The following is a 14,029-nucleotide window of genomic DNA, read 5'->3' as shown; positions in this document are numbered from 1 at the left end:
TTAATAAACATTTAAGTCTGAAGAGTGAAATTGATACCATGTGTAACCGGTGTTTACACAACACATTAATGGCACCGTCCTTTTTAAAGTGAAGGAAGGTTCACAGAAAGACATTAAGCTCATTAGAAAGCTCTGGTGCTCAGCAATGGAAAAGACACAAAAAGCAGAAATGTCTTATGAACTCATGTAACAGTCAATGACACATTAATGTCACAGTCATAATCTTCTCTGAGTCACAGCTCTACATTCAAATACAAGTGACAGATACAGTGTACTTAAAGAATCATGCTCAGTTATAAATCATCACTTTTAGATCAAGGAAATTTAGAAAAATCAATTTTACATCCTAATGTTTCATCATAGCAAAGTTCAGAAGGTTTAATGTTTACACATATGATTTTGAACTTTGTGCAGTCACTTCAGGGGGTGTTAATTATGCAATAAATCATCCTGTGTCAAACCCTCCATTAAACTTGTTTAACAGTAACCTGATGGGTGAGCCCCTTTAGACCACAGCCAAGAGAAAAGATTACAACCAGACTACTGGATATAATCAACCAAATGGATTTCTGTTATGTCAGTGAAATCAAGACGCATATTAATGAAAACACTTGTTTCTTGAACGTACTAAAACTGGTTACAGGCTTTAAATCAACAGGAAGTGAGTTCCAAACTGCAGACACTTAAAACTGTTTCTGAAAAATGTAATTGTTGATCCTACCAGTCGTTACAAACTCACTTTGTTAGTAACACATACATCCAGAAGCCCCTTTCAAAAACACAATACACCTCTTACAGATTACAACATCATTTTAGATTCTTTATTTAAACTGGTGAAACTAAGTATACTGTGTGCTTTTTAGAGCATGTAGATGGAATCTAGGTATTAGGTTTTATATCATATGTTGTATTTCTCACATCAGGTCATGGGGTTATGCTCCTATATAGAAGTAATGCTTGTTCCATTGTTCGGTTTTCCCTCTTACAGTTTCATAGTGATTAGTTGTTTTTAGATGACGTTCCTCTGGGTCTGCGGTGTAACATTGGTGTACTGACAAAAAAACATTTGTTACGTTTGAGTTAGTCATGGATGTGACCAAATATATAATATATAAATAATAGAACAAGTATGATCTGACAAGAGCTAAAGCATTATGACATGCTGAACAACTGGGAGCAGACTATTTACAATAAACTATAAATGAGACACAATTTGCTGCTTTTAACATAAACACCCACCTGGCCTGAAGCCATGTCATCAAATGACACAAAATATGTCCAGGCAGAACTTTTAAAAGCAAATATCTGTTGGTTCACGTTTAGCACGTCAGAGTTAAAAAGGCACTCAGAATGCACTCCACCACCAAGGCCAATCCTGAGGCTATTTATTTCAAACTGTTTTTTAGAAAGTGAACAGAATCAATGTCAAAATGTAATGAACTTCTCATTTAATCATGCACTAAAACTCTCATGATGAGATGAGAGTTAATGGTTTTTACCAAACGACATTCAATGAAAAGAACAGAGCTCTGCAGTGCAAACCATGGGATAGAAGTGTCATGATCCGTGTTTCTGTGTATCCGTGTTTCTGTGTTGTCTAAAACAGTTGATAAATCTCAGCATCAGATTTATTCTGATTAAATTACACTAAGGGTCATATGACTTTTTTGAGATTTGAAATTAAAAGTTTAGGACTTTCAGCTCAACTTGGGACTTTCATGCCTTTATTTGGGGCTTGACTCAAAAGTTGGTCAGAAAGATAAAAAAATTACTTGGGATTTGCAAAACAATTGCTTTATCCCACCTATGGTAGTTTTATGGTGATCAGCACATGAATGTCCTACCTAATGGAATATCAGTATGTAAACTGGACAAAGATGGGATCACATTGCTAATCTTTCTGTTGAAAGATACGTATTTTTCTTAAGAGTCTTTGCTTCCCTAAAGCCTGAAACGTGTAAATGTCAACTGCAGCACTTAAATGGAGCAGTGTGGCCAGTAAGCTGAGAGATGACTCCTGAAATGGTACTCTAGCCGATTAACCCACTTTGATTTGCAACTCTGTCTAATCCTCCCTGCAGCAGGGCCCAAGTACGGTGTCATAAAACAAGCAGAGAAAAAAACAGACATGAGACTGAAACCAGAGATAAAAAGAATATGGGCGAACTGCGAACATGAGACATGCGACACGAGACAACTGTGAACTACATTTCCCATTTGTAGTGTACAGTAAAGAGGCAGTATGCTTTGAATTCCCCAAGCTTCCTTTCAAATAAGACAGTCTGTTCTTGAACTACAGTAACAGAACACTGTTAAGAAGGATAGTGAAAATGTTTAACTTAAAAGAGTTGTTTACTGTTCAGCAAATTTTGGAGACAATATTTTTACAAGAATTGTGTTTTTGCAACCTTTTTCCATTTAACCAAATGTTTAGCATGCAACATTCATTTGGATTTTATTTTGGGTGGATTACTTGGGTTGTTGTCAACAATTTGTGTCAATTCCATGTCAGTAGAATTGCTATAAATATATTATTTGAGAAAAGCAATGTGTTCCGTTATTTTAGCCTCTGTTTATATGGATAAATAATCAATTAAACTTCATCCTAAGTAGTTGTGTTTTAAAACCTAAAAAGAACATACCATCTACAGAAATAAAGCATTAATTAAGAATTAAAGACAGTAAAAGTTTGAAGTTTTATGCCACAATCCTCTATTTGCAACAGAAATGGTAGAAGAAATAAAAATAAAATAATCCAGAAATTTACTAATATATCTACCCAAAATGTTAGTGTTGGAAGCACTAGTGTCTGATCTACAGTTTGAGTTTGTTATATTCTCGGTTACAAACACTATATGTAGGTTGGGAGCTTTACACAGCAACAAGTTCTTGGGGAGGCTGAGGAGAAATAAATGGCATTTATCTAAGATGTTGCATTTATTAAATGCATTTGGCAAGTTCTTGAATAACTTATTACAAGTGTTTGTCTATTAAAAACATCAAAACATCTTCACTACGAAGCTTTTCTAGAAATCTTAGTATAATAATTGCTACAATTAGTATTATTATTATTAATGACAAATATACTGATATCAAGATTGAATTTTCAGTGCTTTGTCAACTTAGCACTGCTTTACCCACAGGATCTTTCTAGTCTAGTCCTTAAGGCTCCATTTTAGAGAAGTTAAAACTGAATACAATGAGGCATATCCTCACTGTCCAGATTTTTAATTGTTTCAGTAAATATACTGTGTGATGTTTATAATGTCCCTGTGAGGAGGGTTAGAAATAACTCGTCCTCTTTTATTGTCTCCCATGTTGCATTTATCTGTCAGATCATATTCAAAATGCAACCAACAGCCTTGTGGTTGGAGTATGTTGCACTGTTTGTGTTATCCATGGGCACTGTCCCTTCTGTGAATAAAATATGTAAACCCTTTCTTTAGCACGGGATACTGTATTAATGCATGTTCTTTTTATTGCATTAAAGCAGCCCCAGAATGTGATCCAAATGGATTACTTAAACTCTGTAGAGCAGCAAGGGTATTGAAACCTTCACACATCAATAATGCAAGTTTGAGAGTGGGTCGATTCAACACTTTGCTCACCCAATCCATGTATCCTTCCCCATATCCCTTCAGACTTTCCTCAACACATGATGTTCTGTTTTCTAGTTTGTAATTTCAGTGTTTTTTTATTTAAGTGGTTCCTAACCTTATTAGTTGCAAAACAAGAAACCCTGGCTACCTTTTATGCAAAAGATAAAGTTAAATTACAGAAAAATTGGGCAATTGTATATTTTCATTTAGGGCTCATCACAACATACATGAACATGTACTGTATATTTTTCAGTATTCTTGTTTGTAGTACTTTTACTATTTTAGTTATCATAAGGACTTGTGGACTTGTTTTCAGGTGATTGTAAACTAATAATACAGATTAAATTAGACTGGAACTGTTAATAATAACACTGAGAAAAGTAAGTGTTAGCATTTTCATAACTCTCAAAATTAGGCTTCAAATCGTATTTAATGAAAGTCTAGGGAACAAGCTATACTGCTTGAAATGTGTGTAAACTAGTTTTAGTGAGCATAGAGAATATTCTCAGACAATCACAAACAATAGACTGTGAAATCTTTCTAACAGGTCTTGGTTTAAGAAATGTCTTTCTATAAAGACCTAAATGCTTAACTCCCCTAAAATTCATTAGTTGTATACAACTGAACAATGAACAAAGTAATACATTACTTTGTTCATATTTTGTACATGACAAGTGGCTGTAAAGAACAAAGTTAGGAAATGTTTTCTAAATATGGAGCAGATCTTTTTAAGAATAATAAGTGAAACTTAAAGGTCAGCTTAACTACAAGCAATGAAAAAACAAGGAAGAAAGTGAAAGCAGATTTCATTCGAGAGCACACACTGGTAGGGTTGTTTTACACTGTCGATGGTACTCTCTGATGTCAGGCTTTTCATTATGCAGATCCATTCATGGTTTGTCTTTCTTCATTCTGGGGTTTGAGTGGCACTCTCTTAATTGTGCAATCCCTTGTTCTCTTGTCCTTTTCAGGATTTAAAAAAATAGTCCTATGTACTATTTCTCTCCCCCTTAATTACTGTTCACCTGTTGTTGGTAAAAAGGGTTAAGAGCTCTTCATTTGAAATGTTCTAACACTGTGAATAGGTTTTCAGCAACATCTAATGCTAGTGTAACTGGATTTATTTTGAAAGCACGTTTAAAAAGGCAACATATTTAGGTGGAAAAGATGCTTCTCTACTTCAGATGGTTCTAATATCTTTTTTTTTTTACTCAAAACATTTTAATGGTATAGTTTTTTATTGTTTTAATAAAATGTAAAAGTACCTATCAAAGATTGGTTCTATGGTAGAACATGGAGCAATCTGTTATCATTTTATCCTTTAACATAAAACATACTGACAAAAGTATAAATCCATTTTTATTTCTGTTACATCCCATTTAAGCTGAAGCATAATTAGTGTCAAAAGTCCAAATGGATAACAAAGATATATGATTTTTGTTCTAAACATCTATAAACACAATTAAATAGCCAGGATCAGTAATAGAACTTTCTATTAAGATTTTTCCAGCCATCTTATGATATAGAGGTTAAGAGCCTCTGATGGAAATTCCTCCAAAATCCTACAGCCTTTAGATGACGGGTTGTGCTGATTCCAGCCACTAATGAATTAGGAGATATGTCCAAATAATGAGCAGAATATTAAAAGTGACTGTGAAACAGATTTAGACACAACACTAATACAGAATTCATATAATTTAATGGCTGTTGGGTCTGGATGATGTATAACGCAATAACACATAAGTGCTTCATCCAACTTCCTTCCCTTTAATATTGCAAAGTACATCATAATGTACTTTGCAATTATACATCTGTATAATGTAAGCAGTTGGGCTGTTTTTGCAGCACATTGTTTATGCATTTACAGTAGACATGTTGAGAGAAGGAAATCACAACATACTGACATTGTGGTGGAGAGGAGGGGTAGTTGGGGAAGAATTTCATAGCTTTCCTCCAACAATCAATAAGCTCCTCTCGACCTTTATGTGCATCAATAATAGTATTTCTGCCTTTTGGATGAGGATGAGAGTTTTAGTTCATCCTTAGACAGGAGTATTCCTCCCCTGTAAAAGCTGCTGGCTTATAATTCAAGTGTTCAGGGGCTCAACTAAAAGTAAATATTGAGAGTAGAATGGCAGCAGAGGATCACTGAAGGGAATTGCTTGGAGATAAAAGAGAGAGAGACATCTAGCAGTGGCACACCATGCTCTCTTATTCTCCATCCTTTTTTTTCAGGAGAAAAATTGAAGGCTTTAGTAGCCAAAGTGCTCTGCCCAGACATCTTACATGACATCAGCATGCGGTGTGTGTGTAGGACTATGTGTATGTCCACCTCTGACTCATGCACAATGAACCCTCACCACCAGTAGGTACACAACCTTCCCCCCAACATTAACAGCACAGTGCTTTCTCCATGTGGCAACTTGATAATGTTAGAGCTCCATCTTATGTCTGTCTCCATCCGTTTCTCTTTCTATTTATGTCACATGCTGAGGGGTGAAAGTTTGACCCACAGGTCTTATACAATCGCACCCTATCTGTTTTACCCCTAGCAGGCTTGGGATCTGTACTGTGATGCTCAGAAAGCACTGACCTTTTCTGGATGTGCAAGAAACACCAGCAACAGCCTCCTTATTTCATGTCTGGCTCCAGGCCTGAATGACATTTTGGCCTCATGTTGTCTACATGATGCATAAGTATGAAAGGCTGCAGAAGTCCTTACTCGCATAAGTATCCCTCTCTTTAATTTTTTCACATGTTGCAGCTTTACAACCATAAATTTGGAGCAATGCAATGTTTAATAAATATACATGAAGGATGCTGGGTAGATACCTGGTTCCCCCTTTAATCAAAACCTGAAGCATAAAGTTTAGTATGACAAAAAGTCTTTAGGAGTACCTAATTAGCAAAGAGTCTCTCAGTATAAATTTATCTGCGCTAGCAATGGTACAGAGTGGTTCAGAGATTTATTGGAAACCATTTATGAAATAACAGTTTCAAGGAAACCAACCAACACTTGAGACAACTCTCCTTTACAGCAGTACATAAATGTATAAAAGCTACAACTGCACATAACCCTGAAAAATCATTCATTGATGGTAAAACCTGGTAGCATTATTGTTTGTGAATGATACACTTCTATCATGGACAGAGAAGCTCATAATTAATGTTAAACATTTTGAGACTGATATGAATCTTTACCTTCCAGCAGCAGAACCCTGAACAGAAAACATGATACAAATTCATGGGTGGAAACAGACGAGTCAAAGTTCAGCTCTAAATCCAAATATAGATATTTAAATTTATGAACGAATGTGAAAAATTTATGGATACTTCTGTAAGGCACCGAACATCAATAAATATTTTCTAATATTATCCTATCTCTGTGTTCTAGTAGCATTTCAGTTTTTGTTCTGAGTGTAAAACTTTTTTTGTTTTTTCTTTTTTGACAAAAAATCAAGCTGAATTAACATCAGGTGAACTTCCATACTGACCTTTTGGATGGTAGCTCATCTGTAGTAAACAAGAGACTTTTTGTTTTTTTTCTTCCCTGTTGCATTGGTAATAACTGAATAATATGAGATTGTTTTAGGAGAAAACATTTAGCCTCATTTTGTGTCTGCTTCTAATGTGAAGTCTCCAACAATGTGCATAGACAAGAAATAACCTTCTGCATCATTCATACAGAACAAAGCATTGATGTCCTGCTCTGCCATAATGACAAAAAAGGACACTGTTGGAAGCATCCCTCTGTGACATATTTCCATTACCCTCAACTCAGTTCCCTATCTGTTCACTAAAAGACAGAACATAGGGCGGTTCTACCCATGCACCAAATAAGTGCCGGATAGAGAGCCAGATGGGGTACAGGAAATGGAAGAAAGGAAAGTGCTTCTACACCAGCTGCTATTCTGAAAAGTGGCTACATTTATATTAGTGGGGAGAGCAGATCAAAGAGGATGAGACCATTACACACACACGTGGCCTTTTCTTTTTTACGAGGCTGCGATGGGTCAGGTGGTAATGACTCCCCTTTCACATTAGAGGGTGTTGAGCGAGCCAAACCCTCTCAAAGGAATGGGATGATCAAAGAGGCTGCACGGCACTCGCTTTGTATGTTAGCAGAGTTGGACCTTTTTTGTTTGGATGTGTGTGCATACAGAAAACTTCAGCACTAACTAGTTTTGAAGAAAGCAACTATTGAGCACAGGTGTAACTATGTACTTTAACATCTTCTCAAAGTTGCTAATGTTAAAAAAGAAAGAAGGAATTAATTTCAGGAAAATAACTTTTGCCTAATTTTAGTTTTCGTTCTCCTTGAGTATTGTTTTATTTTCTGAACAAAACATTTTGGTCTTAGCTCTTGCCAAATGTTGCAGATAACCTTTGACAAGAGCAACAGTCATGCCTAACTAATAGTTTATGTGGACAGGGAAAAGGCTAAGGCGTTCAGGGGTTTAGTCACACTTGAAAAATAAATCAGAAGAAGCTAAACTTGATAATGGAAGAGAATGAAAACCCAAAATTCAGTCTCTCATAAAATTAGAAAAATGTTAAGTTATAGCACATTCATAGAAAGTTAAGTGAAAGGAAAAAGTGTGGTAGGAAAGGATGCATCAGCAAAAGGGATAGCAGCATTCCTGAGAGTTTTGCTGAGCAAAATCCATGAGTGAATTTTGGGGAGCTTCTCAATGGAGCTTCTCGTTTCATTTTCCAGCAGAACTCAGCACCTGCTTACACTGCCAAAGGTATTAAAAGCTTGTTCTTGGTGTTACTGTGCTTGCCTGGCCAGCAAACAAGCATGACTTAAACCCGCAGAGAATCTATGGAGTATTGTCAAGAGGAAAATGAAAGACACCAGACCCAACAATGCAGATGACCTTTAAGCTGCTATCAAACCAACCTGGCTCATGGCTTCACAATGCCACTTGGACTAATAACGCTGCCTCCATGCCACGATGCATTGATGAAATAATTCATGCTAAAGGAACCACTACAAAGTAATTAACGTGTGGAAATGAAGACTTTTCAGAAGCCTGACTTTTCTGTTTATAATATGCTCTTTCGGATGGATGGAGGTTACTGAAAATTTGCTCTGTATGTTTATGTGCATTTGTCTGCTTGCATCAGTTTCCAAGCCAGTCTTCTGTGTAAATACAAGTGAACAGACATAAAATATGAGGCTTCATCTTATCTGCAACTAAAAATTTTACAGGACCAATATAAAAACGTACTTCTATCAGTTTTCTGGTGATTCTACCCCCCCAAAAAATCTGTTTTAAAAGTATGCAATAGAAACACATTGTAGGTCAAGCACAGGAAGAAGCATTTAACCAAAATAAAAGTAAAAAATTTGATGACAATGGATCTAGCAATGGATGTTAGCTTAAAAATATTTTTTCTCACTTTGTCACCTTAATCATGTCAAGAGTGACCTTCAATCGTGATGCCTTGTCTGTCTGGAAAAAAAATAATCAAGTGCAGTTCTACAATTTCAACACTAAGAGGCGCACTTGTATGAAACTTAATCTCCGATGTTCAGACACGCAACACCAAAGTTCATCCACTGTCTCCGCTCCTTGAGAAACAGTTACGACAAACCTTCTACATCAGGAAATAAGTAAACAAAAAAAAAACGTCTTGATCAAGAAATGTTCCTTCAGACACATTAAAAGATGGGTTAATGTAATCTTCAAATATTGATTTTTATAAAGCTGGTGATTCTTGGAATGATAATGTCTCCGCTTCACAAATCTAAGTGCAAAACTTAAAGTAAAACATCTCTCTTTATGAAGAAGTTCTAACGGAGCAGCAAAAATAAAGTCATGACATCATTCTTGCAACTTTAATGGCCCTTGTAGTCTGGAAGTGGTCAGGTCAGTGTCACGTAAGTTCCCCCAACGGAGGGTTTCCCCATTGCGCTTTGAGGGAGGAGGGAGGGACGGGGGGTGTCTCCCTCAGGAGGCGATTACAACGGGCACCAGTTTCTTGAAATTATAAATGTTGTTGGTTTTCTTACCATGTTGACTTCTGATACCATGTCTATGCTGGCTATGTCTATATTCATTCCCACTCCGACTGGAGGACCTGGGACAGATGAAAAACACAGTAAGCATCAGAAAACAGCAGGAGTTACCACCAAAAGGAATCAAATGATTGACTTTCATCAGTAGAAAGAGTTTAAAATAGGTGTGTAATGGGAACACAGATTAACACTTGTAAATTTAGCTGTTGTCAGGCGGATGATTAGTTCACAGCTCACGCCAGGGTTAGGATTAGATGCGCCGACCTGCAATCAAAGTGTCTTCCACACATTAAATCACAATCCCTCCAAATATGCATTTCTGATCGCCAAAATATTAAGATATTAAAAAGAAATCAACACGGAGATGACTGACACGTTTTCTTTCTTTATTTTATTTTATTTTATTTTATTTTTTATTTTTAGTATTTTTGTGTTATTGATGTCTGAGTATATGTTACTCATTTAAGCCAGCATTACGGCAGGATGTTTCAACTTATCATCAGACTGTATCATGTAGATTGTCTAGGAATGTTTTATCATTAAAATTCTTAGATTAGTGATACAAGTACTTTCGGGAATTGCAAACCAAGTTGGACTAATAACGCTGTTCTACTCCCGCCTGGCAACGCTCAAACTGGAACAACATGTTTGTAATGGACCTAATTACCTCCGAAATCTGGCCTCAGTCGTATATCATAACCTTTTAACAGTCTGTCCACCGTTTCTTTGACCAAAGGCATATTGCAAGGGTCATTTACACTGGCACTATAGGAGGAAGAAAAGAAAGAGAAAGCAGAGAGCAGAGCTTTAGAGACGGAGAACTGCTGTGCAATACATGCCAATCGTTTTGCATCCCGCTTGTGAGACAGTCACACTTAGTAAAATGAGTGGAGCATCCTCCGACCCCCTTTCACTCACCTTTGAGCGCGCAGCACAGCTGCCATGAAGAAGATCAACAAGACACACGTCGTCCTCATCCCTCTTGCGCTTACGGCTGCAATTTTAAAATTATATGGTTTTCGGTTTCTTTTAGTGAAGACTTGACGAGGTCTAAGTTGTTCTCGCCAGTGCAGTAATTCCAATTCCGGGCGCATGCGTGTTTCAGATCACAACATCAAGAAGCAGCAGCGGTGCTGCTGTTGATGCCAATGGCAGATCCAGACAAGAAAGAATTTAAAGGAGAATCATGACTCCGTGTTACCCAAAAGGACAAGGGGTCTTCCCATATTTAAGTTCGGTTTTAAGTGTTTAAGAAAAAAAAAGGGGGAGAGGGGTGTGAGGGACCGTAAGAAAAAAGTTTAGGAAAAAAGTGAGGAAATGTGGGTGGGGTGTTCTCTTTCCATTCGCTGTTCCTGAACCTGACGTTCAGCTGACACTGAACAAGTCCTGCAACCCTGCTTCCTCCAGCAGAGTTACTGGAGCACGACAAAACAACTCCAACTGAAAAACATGAAATCAATCAATCTATCTATCTATCTATCTATCTATCTATCTATCTATCTATCTATCTATCTATCTATCTATCTATCTATCTATCTATCAAATACCTGCTGCTAAAGAAACCCATCCAGTTGCTCTGTCCATGGTGCTGAATGCGCCTCCAACCTCACTCCCCAACACACACTTCACAGTGCCACAGTGCCTCTTGTGAAAAAATGTAGTAAACTTCGGGGTCTCATGCTACAAATGATTCTCTGTACCAACATTTGCTCACGCATCGATCTCAACTCATCCGGGTTTCTGATGAGAGGAGAGCCTTAATGCCCAGGGAAGCGCAGTGTCCATGCAGCGCCTCGGGGTGATGGAGCATGAGCCGGTTCCTCCGTAGCTGTTTTTTTTCACAGCCATGCACGCTCGTTGCTGGCTGGCTCCATGCACTGCTAAGCAGGATGAGCTCCGCTGTGTGAACTTGGACACAAATCGTCATGGATATGGTATCATCAGAGCTGGAAGTTAGAGGAATGAGCGCATTATAAAGTCAAAGAACGAAGCATAATCTGCAGAGTGTTCTGAACTGTAAATGCATAATTAATGACTTTATTTATCTCTAGACTGCTGATTTCTTCATCTCATGAATATGGAATCCAGTCCTTTTTCAATATGATCAAGAACAATTCTGAACTTAGTTTGACCTAAAGCATCTATTAAAATGTGTAAAAGTGCAAAAATACTGAGTTAAAAAAAGATAAACATAAATTAGCATCTTATATACATCTGAACTAATAAAATTAATATATGCGTAGGTTATTTTTATCAAATAAAACAGATGAACATTCTGTACTGAATACAGTACCAAATTAGAAAGTTTAATGTAGTTTATTTTGATTATGTGTGATTGTCCAAAACAAAGTTTGGCTTTTGAAATGGGAGAAAAAGAGGAACAAGATTAAAAATAAAAATAAAAAATGAAAAACAAATGTGACATACAATTGTATCGAACTTTGTTCATTGTGATGACTGAATGAAATTCAGGTCACCATATCAACTTGAGAAGCCCCGATCCATTAAAACAAACAACCCTGTGAATGGAGAACAGAGGGGCAACCAAAGGACATAGCTAAGTTTCAAATACAACTCTAAACAGGTGGGTTTTTAGTTGAGATTTAAAAGAAGTCAGTGTTTCAACTAAGATGGAACAGATAAAACAATAGGTACTGATGTATTTAGTTGTTTAATATTTCCAAAATGTATCTAGCTCTGCTATCTGTTGTGTTTTTCTGCATCTCTCCAGGAAGAGGAATATAATAGACTTTATGAGCCCCTTAATAAAACACCACACTTTTCAGTCTAATGTGCCTCTTTTGCTGAATTGAAAAAAAAAAAAAGCTTTTTTAATGCTGGAAATAAACTTAGTAAACAACATCATACATTGATGAAGAAATGTGTTGAGAAGGGCCTGAATACACAGATAACAGATGTCTGACCAGTCATCCAGGCTTCAGTCAGGAGTGTTTTTTTCTGTTTTCTTGTTCTGAGATGTCATTTTAAAACTTTTTTAAACATAGTAAAAGTAGTCGATGAACATTTTGTTGTTTAGGTGGGAATGACATTAAATGTTAAAATGATTTGATTTTAAGCAAGAGAAAGACATGAAGTCACCTTGTTTTTAAAAAGACACAAATTCACAGCTCCAAAGTTAGTTCTTCAGAACAGAAAAAGTCAGAATTCAAATTACCGTATTTATTTTTTAGCATGTGTTTTAAAACAAAGTTTAGCAACAAATGGGATCAGACTGTCAGATAGCCTGATTAATTCTACCATCTGTGTAAATTTCTGAAAGATGCATTCGGTTACCAAGAAATTTTTTTAAGACATGTAATAGTCTTTACCATTTATTTAGTGGTAAGCCAACAAGACCATAACAATCAATAGCAATTGGCTTTTACTTATTGATACATAACCAGTGTGTACAGAATGACCGCGCTACGAAAAGAGGGTGAATTGCCATGCAGTGCTTGATAAACCTTTACTTCATGCTGTCTTACTGTGGAGCTTGCACCTGGTCTGCTCTCAGCAGGTAACACCTCCCATGGATTGGCAGGCTGATATCTACCCAGGACTGTGTTGATAGACTGGCAGCATGCCAGAGCACATGGCCCAGATAAAGTACAGTAATTGCCTCCTTGTTTCACCTATCTGTACCAGAGCTTAAAATGATCTGCATCATGCATTATATATATAGTTTATTACACCACTCAGACATATTGAGTATGTTTTTGGATGTATATATGTGGAATAATCAGACACAATTTGTCTGCTTTGCCTTCTCGTTTGCCTATAATTAAAACATCTCTGTGTATTTCTCTTTTATGCATGGTGTAATTACAGCATTGACACTGCTGATTAAAACTCCCTAACTCAGCAGGGGAGCTTTCATATTTACAGGCCTGCCTTCCATTAACTTGCTATTTTTTTTTTTTTATTTTTTTTTTAGTATCTGACCCAACACGACATTAATAGAGTGGATATAGCCTTCGACTCTAAATGGTAAAACAAACGTGCGACTAAATTGATAAAATCACATTTTTGGTTTAAAGTGACACTATCTTTTTGTTTACATCCATTTTTATATTGTACACCTTGATTATATGGCTCGCTAAAATTAGGTATGTGAACCACCGTTAATATACATCCAAAAAGATACTCAATATACCTGAGTGGTGTAATTTACCACAGAAAAATCTATATGCTTATTGTAAAGTTAATGGAAAAAAATGTCAAATTGTTCCTCATAAAGTGAAGTTAGGAACTTCTTGTTTGGTTCAATAGTTTCTGGGACATATGAGCTTTGTTCAGTAAAACCATGATCACTCTGCATCACTGATACCTGTGAAAGAGATCAACAGAAACTTGTGGGAAAAATGACTTGTTGATTATAAAAGATTTTATCACAAGAATTTCCTCA

General features: G+C 36.5%; 1 protein-coding gene across 1 annotated transcript in view; it reads right to left on the bottom strand.

The window, feature by feature from the left end:
• LOC106948642 (gamma-aminobutyric acid receptor subunit beta-2-like) overlaps positions 1–11,057 on the bottom strand; it is a 41,759-nt gene extending 30,702 nt beyond the window's left edge. The window contains exons 1-3 of the mRNA XM_015034434.1: positions 10,543–11,057; positions 10,292–10,389; positions 9,619–9,686 (exon numbers count right to left, since the gene is read on the bottom strand). Coding sequence (XP_014889920.1) covers positions 9,619–9,686; positions 10,292–10,389; positions 10,543–10,718 — 342 coding nt within the window. The 5' untranslated portion in view covers positions 10,719–11,057. The remainder of the gene's footprint in view (positions 1–9,618; positions 9,687–10,291; positions 10,390–10,542) is intronic.
• Positions 11,058–14,029: the final 2,972 nt, after the last annotated feature.

The sequence above is a fragment of the Poecilia latipinna genome, unplaced genomic scaffold, assembly GCF_001443285.1.
Source record: "Poecilia latipinna isolate Pla-1442-1.1 unplaced genomic scaffold, P_latipinna-1.0 Scaffold298, whole genome shotgun sequence".
Taxonomy (NCBI): Eukaryota; Metazoa; Chordata; class Actinopteri; order Cyprinodontiformes; family Poeciliidae; genus Poecilia; species Poecilia latipinna.
The sequence above is the reverse complement of the archived record's forward strand: the minus strand, read 5'-3'. Positions and strand labels throughout refer to the sequence as shown.